General features: G+C 38.9%; 1 protein-coding gene across 1 annotated transcript in view; it reads left to right on the top strand.

The window, feature by feature from the left end:
• Positions 1 to 10,183, top strand: part of SPCS2 (signal peptidase complex subunit 2) — a 15,586-nt gene extending 5,403 nt beyond the window's left edge. Inside the window, exons 2-5 of the mRNA XM_006777922.2 lie at positions 1,803 to 1,886; positions 2,436 to 2,596; positions 4,013 to 4,147; positions 9,318 to 10,183. Of these exons, the coding sequence (XP_006777985.1) occupies positions 1,803 to 1,886; positions 2,436 to 2,596; positions 4,013 to 4,147; positions 9,318 to 9,504 (567 nt within the window). The 3' untranslated portion in view covers positions 9,505 to 10,183. The remainder of the gene's footprint in view (positions 1 to 1,802; positions 1,887 to 2,435; positions 2,597 to 4,012; positions 4,148 to 9,317) is intronic.
• Positions 10,184 to 10,823: the final 640 nt, after the last annotated feature.

The raw sequence follows: 10,823 nt of genomic DNA, 5'->3' as shown, positions 1-10,823 counted from the left end.
TTACAGAGAGGAAGGGAGAGAGATAGAGAGTTAGAAACATCAATGAGAGAGAAACATTGATCAGCTGCCTCCTGCACATCTACTGGGATGTGCTCGCAACCCAGGTACATGCCCTTGACCGGAATCGAACCTGGGACCTTTCAGTCTGCAAACCGACGCTCTATCCACTGAGCCAAACCGGTTAGGGCTGAATTGTACATTTTAAAATGGCAAGTTTTACAGTATGTGAATTTTAAATTTTAATTTAAACTTAAAATTTCTGTAGTGCTTATTAAGTAACGTATGAAGCTTCAAATTATTGATATTATTATTAACTTCATATTCACTATTTTGTAGCTCAGTGATATCACAGAAGTTAATAACTTCCATTTGCCCAGGTCCCTTTTTTGGCTATTGTCTGCACCATTTCTCTGCTGTGGTCTCCCTCTTGTGAAATCTCAATAGTAGTTTTTATATTACTCGCTCAACTTTTCAGTAATATTTGACTCATTGATCACTTCCTTCTTGAAATATTTTCTTTATGTGGCTTTCTTTATGCTCTTGCTTTTCTTCCTCCTTCACTGATCTCTCTGTTATGTGTTCGTTTGTTTGTTTATTTATTTAATGTATTTAGTCTGTCTTCTTCCTGGCCTGTAAATATTGGCAAGTCTCTGGCCCTCTTCTCTATCTACATTCATTCCAGTGTCATGGCTTAAATATAATCTGTAAGTTGATGACTTCCACATTTCTATTTCCAACCTGGACCTCTCCTCTGATCCCTAGACTTATATATCCAACTGCCTACTTGCCATCTCTGCTTAAATGGTCTAATATATATTTCGATTTTATATGTGATAACTGTATAATAATATTACCGCTATAAATACTGCTATGTTTAAAGCCTTGTATATTATTTCATGTCGATGTGGATATGGAAAAATGCCAGAAGTGGGAACTTGAGTCCAAGGTGTTAAGTTGTCTTCTATAGGTGTTGTATCATTTTGAATTTCTGCCAACACTGTGTGAGAGAATCACTTGCCTCTAAGTTGCACACTATTTGGTAACCTTTTTCAGCCTCTGCAGATGAGGGAAGTTGAAGCAGGGTTTGTCCAAAAGTCACAACTCACTGGTGATATAACTTGGTTTTTAATTCAAAATGTTCTTTCCAGCAGATTACACTGGATTTGCTGTTTTCCTATAGTTAAAACATGCTGGTAAAACATAAAAGTTGTTTGCCGATGAAGATACTAGTATATTAAAGGAGACCTTCCTCATTTTATTAGTGTCTGAAAGTTCATAGATATCTATTTCCCAAATTTTGTGGTCACAAATGAAAGGATAACCAAGTGGAGATCTTTTCTATACTTACATTTGGGCAGAACAGGAATGGGATATGTGAGTTCACACTGTATTTTGATATTTGCAACCATAGTAAAACAAATACTCATATTTTTGATATTTATTTTATATATTTAAATGCCATTTAACAAAGAAAAATCAACCCAAAAAATGAGTTCACGTGTCACGTCTGACACGCGTGTCATAGGTTCGCCATCACTGCTCTAGCCCATGTAAGTGTTGTGGTTTTGGGCTTATAGATTTTTGACTTCTCAGCATGGAGACTGGCAACATCCTGAGCACCACCTGATTCTAGTGACACTAGACTCCTTCACCTTCATTTCTAAGTGTTCTGTCTTTTAGATGTCCAACATCAGAAGAGAAAGAGTAACTGGTACTATACTTAAGAATGTCCTTTAGGAAGTAGTTCATTTTACTTTCAGTAAGATGCCATATTCCTTGATGTACAACTCTTTATTTTACAGTGGAAGATTGATGATAAGCCTGTAAAGATTGACAAATGGGATGGATCAGCTGTGAAAAATTCCTTGGATGATTCTGCCAAAAAGGTACTTGCTTGAGGTGGGGGTCCATTAGTGTGTGTACAGCTGATGGTTCATCTGCAGGATCTTTTTCGTCTATCACTTGGAATGACCTTAGTTTTCTAGTGTTAGGAATTGAGCCTTATAGTGTATGTGGGGGAGCGTGTGTAAAAATATAAATGTTAGCTACCTAACACCCCTCTTCAAGTTCTCTAACATTTCAGTTTCAGAAAGCTGTTAATCTGTTGTTTTTAGGTTAATTAGCTAAGAGCCAAGAAGGTTGAGGGAATATAACACATTGATCCATGATTGGTCATCTCTCTAATTATTTTAGTTTCATCCAAGGGAATAAGTTGAGGATTTTAAAAAATATATGAGAAGTTGATGAACTTTTTCTCTGGGATCTGTTATAAACAGCTTGAGTCCTTTTGCTTGGAATGATAAAATTCTGATTAGAAAGAACTACTTGGTAATTTATATGATTCCAATATAGCTTTTATCATGGAAATTAAGAATAAAAGCAGGTTCTAGGAAGGAAGCATTCCTGTTAGCCTGATTTCTTGTTCTTCTCACTAGGTACTTCTGGAAAAGTACAAGTATGTGGAGAATTTTGGCCTAATTGACGGTCGCCTCACCATCTGTACCATCTCCTGTTTCTTTGCCATAGTGGCTTTGATTTGGGACTATATGCACCCTTTTCCAGAGTCCAAGCCTGTTTTGGCGTTGTGCGTCATATCATATCCTTTATTTATACTCAGGTTTGTTTTCTAGTGACTATTTTAAAATCTTTACTGTTAACCTCCCTGTTTCCTACAAAAAACAAACTTTGATCTGGGGGTCTGCCAGTGTTAGAATTTAATATTATCAGCTATGGAAATCTGTAAATTTATCTAGTAATTATCACTGACATTTTAGATTTAATATGTTTATTTTATCTTTGATTCTATTTAGTTATTAATAGAGGTCATAATCCAGGTGTGAGCACCTGATAGCAAAACACAATAATGATGACCTAGCTCTTCTTATTTCTAGTCTAGAACTTCTCCCATTAGACCAGGTTGCTTCAAGCCACTCATACCAGGATATTAGGAAAGGATCAGATGTTGAAGGTTAGATCTGTATCATGTTTCCTTGAAGCTGGGAGGCTGGACTGGTAGTTACTGAGCATGAGGTATATAGGTGTGGCTTGTGTAACAGTGGGAATAAGAACCTATTGTGGAACTAGAGAAACCTGGGTTTGAAATCCAGGTGGTTTTTTGATCTTGTGCTAATAAGAACGCTTTTTTGGAACTGTTTGAATGTTGCTCATTTGTAAATATGGGTAATATACACTCAGAATTATCATTTTGGTAGGCAGTTTATTTTTCTTAACAGTGTTACCACAATCTGAAATATTTCTAATGTCTTCACTTTGGGAATTTCTCTTCAAAGGTATTTTGCAAGCCATTTAATAAATCACGTTCTGGTAAAAAATGCTATTATCCAAATTGATCCCAAATCATAGTCCCCAGATGTGGCATCCAGAAATCATCTCATTTTGAAATTTTTCACTATACTTTCCTGCCTCTCACTGTCATACAATTTAAATTATACAGTGTATACAAAGCTCTTATGCCAATTTCTGGCACATAATAGGTTCTCAAAATAGTAGTTAATACTGTCAAAAACTGAATATAAGTTCCATGTATATGAAGTAATTGTTCTTATAGTAAGTTAATCTGAAGTCACTTATCTTCTCTTTTAATGACTTATGAAAGTGATTGAGTTTGGTTAAGTTCACTGTGATTATTAGGTTTGTATTGTATAGAGAAATAAGCCCAAGTCTTGACAAACTAGGTATCAGGATCTTCTTATACATGTTACCATTGAACAGAAAAAAATGAGAGCCGGTTTATGCCCTTCCCTTTTGAATTTCCCCTTTGAACAGAAAAGATAAGAGCTGGTTTTCTTTCTTCCCCTTTGAAGTATTCTAACCTGAGAGCCTTGCTTCTCTTGGTACATAGACATAAGGATGAAAATGAAATGGCTAAATACTCAGTGTTTTTACAGCAAGACAGAAATCTTTAGTGGTTTTTGTAGCCCTTGCTTGTCAATATGTGTTAGTTCTCTTTTGTGAGTATGTTTGTGTGTTTTCCCCTTAACCTTATTCGAACCTATTTTGTGATGATGGGGATCCTGACCATTTATACCTCATATAAGGAGAAGAGCATCTTTCTCGTGGCCCACAGGAAAGATCCTACAGGGATGGATCCTGATGATATTTGGCAACTGTCCTCCAGTCTCAAAAGGTATGACTATCCCCACAGATTCTTAAATCCTGGTGTTGGCTTTTCCCTGGGTGTTGAGTCATTTTCAGCAACAGACTATTGCATGCCTACTCTATGCAGATCATACTAGTCATGTAAAATGAAGAAAGGATTATGAATGATCTATAAAGTTTTTCTTAGCATTGCAGTTCTGATCTTGCATTATCACAGATATGCTCTGAGGATTAACTCTGGGAGAAAGTACTTCGGTGGAGAATGAAGAATTATTCTCTTTTTCCTGTGGCTAATTAACTGAGTTAATTAGGGTGCAGACTTATAAAGGCCAAAGGTGTAAAGTCAGTTATCTTTGAAGAATCCCATTAGCTTCCATTTCTTCTTTGCAATCAGGAATCTCTGAAGCAATGTACCAGGAAACTCAGAGAAGGACAATTCAGTCTGTTTCTGACCAGCAGTAGGTATAACTGTCCAGCTGACAGCTGAGATCTTTCTAGGTATCTAGAATAGGGTTCAAATTCCAGCTCATCTATTTCCAGCTGTGTGACTGCTGGTATGTCATGTAAACTGTTTGAGCTTTAGGAGGGTAAAAAATGACTTGTAGCGTTGTTCAGAAGATGAGTTACTAGTTATAATAATAGCAAATTTCTATTGAGCGTATAGTGGTTATTGTGCTAAGTGCATTATCTCATAAACCTTAGAACAACTCCTTTTTTAAAGACGAACATAGGTCCAAAGAGTTCAGTTAATTCTTTCAGGGCCATACAGCTCAAAAGTGAATTCCACCAGATATTCCAGCACACACCTGAGCCAAGAATTCATGCTCTTTTTTAAGATTTTTAAATTGATTATTTTTTTAGAGATGAAGGAGGGGTGGGGGGAGAAACATCAATGTGAGAGCAGAACATCAATTCACTACTTCCTGCACGCCCCCTACCAGGGATCAAATCACAACCCAGGCATGTGCCCTGATCGGGAATCAAACTGGCAACCTTTCGGTGCACAGGGTAATGTCCAACCAACTGAGCCACATCAGCCAGGGTAGAATTCATACTCTTAGTCATAATCCTAAAAACATATTACAGTTTCTAGCATGTAGTAAGTAGGCTCTCATATTACAAGTACAGTTATTCACAAATAGAAGGTAAGTACAGCATCAGTGTAAAAAAGCTGCTCATTGCCAACTTGTTGAGATGCCTGTGAAGAGAAGCAGACCTTCCTTCTGATGTTGCAGCTGAGTTCTTATCTCCTCCTGGCAGGGCTCCTACCTGCCATTTTGGCCTGTGCCAGGACACTGAAACATAGCTGCAGAATTCTAGACCCTAATATCATCTTGATTTCATTATTTTCATTCTGACTTGTCTTTCTTAAGCAGCTTTATTGACTTATAATTCACCTACCATACAGATGATTCCCCCGCCCAGAGAGGGAGGGAGAGATAGAAACATCAATGAAGAGAGAGAATCATTGATTAGCTGCCCCCTGCATGCTCCACACTGGGGATCGAACCCTCAACCCAGGCATATGCCCTGACCGGGAGTCGAATTACGACTTTCTGGTTCATAGGTCGATGCTCAACCACTGAGCTACGTACGTCGGTTGGGCTCTACCAAGTCTTAAGCACTTATTTCCCTGGTCACATACTAGACCTTGCTATTACTGATAGGCAAGTACCTTCAGTAACTTCAGTTTTAAGTATCCCACTCTCTGGCCACTACTTCGTATTTTTCTAGTCTGTCTCCTTGTGGTTTTCTTGTCCTAGCAGTTCTTCAGCTCCATTGGCTTCCATTGAGCCTGCCACCTTTTCACTTTACTGTCCCTCTTCCCCTCACTTTCTCCTCACCCAGCTTAGATTCCATGGCATTTCTATAGTCCAGTTACTCTCTCACTGTCTAGGATCTTTCATACCTTCTCTATCTTCTTCCTCCTCTCCTCCTGCACCTTTACTCTCAGTCTCTTTTGTTCCTGAGAAGATAGAAGCAACGGGAAGTCTTGCATCATTACCTGCTCATCATATTCCGCCTTTGTAAGTTCCTGTCTGATGCTGCCTCTCCATTTGTCCACTAGATTCTTACCCCTTCTCATCCACTTGATGTTTCTCCTTCTGCTGAATTATTCTTTCTAACATAGAAACACGCTGTCATTTCATTCCTCCCAACTAAAAAAAGTTGTTTTCTTTCTCCTTACTCTCCTCGCACAGTGTTCCCACTTCTCTGTCCCCTTGTCCTCTTCTCCCATTTTATCTTCTGATCTGTTCCTCTTTACTTCTCTTTCCTCATCGTACTTGACCTATCAGCAGCATTTGACACAGTGGATCACTCTCTCCTTGTTACACTTTCTTTCTTTTTAAAACAGGCTTTGAGGATACCATAATCTTCTAATTGTCGTCTTACTGTAATGTTGGTTTCTTAGTCCTATAATCCTTCATTATTCCCTTTCTCTAAATTTGAGATGCGACCAGTGCTTGTTCCCGGCACCTCTTCTCTATATTCACTCATTAAGTGTAAACTTACTAGACTTTCAAGACTTTAAATACTATCTATATCAGGGGTCCTCGAACTTTTTAAACAGAGGGCCAGTTCACTGTCCCTCAGACCATTGGAGGGCGGACTATAGTTTTAAAAAAAACTATGAACAAATTCATATGCACACTGCACTTATTTTATTTTGAAGTAAAAAAACAAAACGGGAACAAATACAATATTTGTATTTGCATGTGGCCCGTGGGCCGTAGTTTGAGGACCCCTGATATGATGAAGTTCTTTAAATCTGAGTTTTCATCCTAGCCCTCTACTCTGAATTATCCCAGCCTTCTATTTAACACTGGATCCTAATTAGCATCTCAAAATGAACACATCTAAAACATAACTCTGCTATCCCTCATTTAAACCTGCCTCAATAAATGGCAACTCCATCCTTCTAATTACTTAGGTCAGAACTCTGACTTCACTTCTCTCTCTCAGTTCTTCCAACAAATCCTGTCAGCCCTACCTTCTAAGTATATTCATTCTGACCACTAAACATCTCCACCACTACTATCATCTCTCAATTAGGCTACTGTAATAATGTCCTAATGGACCTCTGCAGCTGCTCTCCCTGCCCATAGTCTATTCCCAGTACAACAGGCAGAGTGATCATTTTAAAACTTAAGGCAGATCAACTCAATCCCCTGCTCAAAACTCTTACTCATAGGAAAAAAACCAAAAACTGAAAAATTAAGCATAGCTTGGAAATCCATACTTACTTATTTTCTGCACCCCATACACATGCACACACACCCCTCATCTCTTGTGGCTTTTAGCCTCCTACTCTGTTATGTCCTTTCTCATTGGTCTCTTTGCTGTTCTTCACGCATTCCAGGCATGTCCTTGTCTCAGGACCTTTGCATTTGCTGTTTCCTCTGCCTGGGATAGTCTTTTCAGGTAGCTTGTTTTATTACCTACTTTAGGGCTCTGCTCAAGCATCGTATTTTTAACTTTATTGTTGGTTTCCTTACACACACTAAAGTTCTCAAAGACAGATTTGTCCTTGTGTCTACTGCTCTATGTCCTTAGCATGTAAAACTGCCTGACACGCATAGTTGGGGCTGAATAAAATATTTATTGAGTTAGTGATTAACTATTTCTAAAAGGCATTAGATCACAACTCATCAGATCATGTTCTGCCATCAAAGCCATGGAACTGCCAATGGAACTGGATCCAAAAGTCCAAATATTGGTGTGATATCAGCAGTAGTTGGTCTTCACTCCTAGCTCTCCAGGTGTGACAAATAACTGGCTAGATGACAGTGATTAAGTTATGATTTTTTTTCAACACTGGTTAATGATAGGCACTATTTTAACCATGACAGTGATCCTGAAAAGTAGGTGGTAGTTTTCCTGTTTTAAATGCATAGAACCAGGCTAAAACAACTGCTTCCTTTAAAGGTAATTCCAGCCTGACAGTCCATTGAATCTGCCCTAATTAATGGGGGCAGAAACAGGTGGCAATAGGGGAAGACTGTGAGCCCGCCAGAGGTTGATGTTATAAACCTTTCTAAATGGATGGAGATAGTAAAGGCCTTCAAGATTCCTTAAGGTGTAGCTAAGGAATCTCTAGAGTTCATGGAGCAAAAGACATCCCTTGCCTAGCATCAGGGTAGAACATGGAGCTAGATTGATTACAGGGTCTAAGGATTGAGCAGCCTGGAATTGGGGAGCACCTTTGAAAACAAAGGTTCTTCATTTACTTATAAAAATGTGATTGCCCAGCAAGTGCCAAGCTAAGAATAGAATACAAAAAAGACAAACATTTTTTCCCTTAAGAATCTCTGAGTCCAGTGAAGAATACAAATACAAAAAAAAAAAAGAATACAAATACATAAACATTATTTCTATAGGTAATTTCATTGATAGCATGGGAGCCTGTCATTGAACTTGGCATATGATAGGCACTCAGTATTTGAGTATTGATTGATAGTGCTGTGGAAGACAAGGGGGAGACATCTGACCTAATTTGGGAAAGCTTTTTCAGAGACGTTTAAGACCTGGTATTAACAAACTAGAGGCCCAGTGCATGACATTTGTGCACAGGGGCGCAGGGAGCGGGAGAAGTTCCTCAGCCTGGCCTGCACCCTCTCGGGGGAGCTGCCGGCAGGCGCACATCCTCCGAGGGGTTCTTAGCGCTGCCTGGGAGGTGGGAGAGGCTCCCACCACCGCCACTGTGCTTGCCAGCCGCGAGCCCAGCTTCTAGCTGAGTGGTGCTCCCCCCTGTGGGAGCGCACTGATCACCACGCGGCAGCTCCTGCATTGAGCGTCTGCTCCCTGGTGGTCAGTGCGTGTCATAACGACTGGTCATTCTGCTGTTCAGTCAATTTGCATATTAGCCTTTTACTATATCGGATGGGAACCAGTCAGTTGCGATTGGAGAGAAGTGGCTATTAGGAAGATGCTTCTAGCACAACAAGTGATAAAGTCCAGAGGTGAGAGAAGATGTTCCATATGGCTTAACAGTTTATGACAAGATAAAGGAGGTACACAGTAATTAAATGAGGAACACAAAGCAACACCTGAATCAGCATTTGTATCTTGAAGGCAGTTTTTTGAGAAATCTTTTTGTAGGCTTCTCACCTCTGTTCTTCGAAAATACTTGGTGCTCTGCCTTTACTGGGTGAACCTCTTCCTTTGGTTTTTTATGGTTTTGATTTATTTTTGCTTAGGTTTGATGACAAATACACTCTGAAGCTGACCTTCATCAGTGGAAGAACAAAGCAGCAGCGGGAAGCTGAGTTCACCAGGTCCATTGCTAAGTTTTTTGACCACAGCGGGACACTGGTCATGGATGCATATGAGCCTGAAATATCAAGACTCCATGACAGTCTTGCCACAGAAAGAAAAATAAAATAGCCAATTCTAAAAGCAGCCATCTTTTTGCAAGATCATGCAAAATTATGGGGTGAGAAGGAAAGAAGCAATGTAAAAAATGTTAAATGTTACTGTTTTGTCCTGAAATTTAGTCCATTCTGGATAAATAGGATTTTCTATCTGAGATACGAGAAATTATAGCTCTGATATTTAGCTGTAGCTTCCTTGGTCTGCTGATTACACTGTTTTCATTTGCTTTTCTGGAGAAGCATTTTTGCTAAAAACTGAACAGACTTTCTCCTTCATATCTAGCAGAATAGTATAGCTTTGTGCCATGCAGAGTATTAAGACTCAGTTTTTAAAATTGTCCATCTGTTGCTGACTTTATTATGTTAATTCCTGTTTCAATAGCTGTTTTAATTGTATCCTTAACTCAGGATACAATTACTTGTATACATCTTCACACACCATTTTTTGTGGTGTGTATATATCTGACGAGGCGAATTGGGGAAAAACCCAGCTTTTTAATTTGTTTAAAATAGACCCTCTGCCTGTTACATTTTGTGTGCTCTTAACCGATTAAAGAAGCCAATGACATTTTTAGTATTATATTGTCTATGCTTTCCACTAGAATGTCCCTGTTGATTTGCTGATTTGTTTGTGTCCTTTATTAACTGTCATTTTCTAAAATTTTTTTCAATAAAAAGAAGATTTGAAAAAATGGAGTTTTTGATGGTTAATTTTGATGGAAGGAACAGAGCAGCAAGTGTTAACAGTCTTACTCTACCATAGGTTTCTTTCATTCTAGGCTGTTTTATTGGTCAGAGACCCCTAAGAACCTGTAGTGAGGAACTCGTAACTTTCCAGTGATAACAATGACATTCAGTACTTCCTTTGTGTCAGGTAGTGTACAGGTATTAATTCAGTAATGCTCACAATGATCCTAAGAAGTAGGTATTATTATTATTATCCCCATTTTATAGCCTGAGGGAAATGAGACACAAAAAGTTAGTGATAGAACTGGGATTTAAACCTGGGCAGTCTGGCTCCAAAATTGTGAACATCTTTTCCAGTGTTTTCCTGTGGTAGAGAAGAACTCAGCACTTGCCTAGATCCTGTGAACTATAAGGATATTGTCCCTCTATCCTTACAAAAGTAAATTCTCGCTGAACCTAGTTCCTAAAACCATATTCACTTTATAAAACGTCATGCTTATCACGTTTTGCTCTTTGACTTGGGAATGTTGCCCCTATCTAGTGTCACACCGAGGGGTGTGGAACATCAACAGGTGGGAGTTTTATTCCTGTCAAGCTGGGTAAGTCATGTAATTCTCTGAGCTTTTTAGATGATAGTTCTATTCT

The sequence above is a fragment of the Myotis davidii genome, unplaced genomic scaffold (assembly GCF_000327345.1).
Source record: "Myotis davidii unplaced genomic scaffold, ASM32734v1 scaffold169, whole genome shotgun sequence".
NCBI classification, from domain to species: domain Eukaryota; kingdom Metazoa; phylum Chordata; class Mammalia; order Chiroptera; family Vespertilionidae; genus Myotis; species Myotis davidii.
The sequence above is the reverse complement of the archived record's forward strand: the minus strand, read 5'-3'. Positions and strand labels throughout refer to the sequence as shown.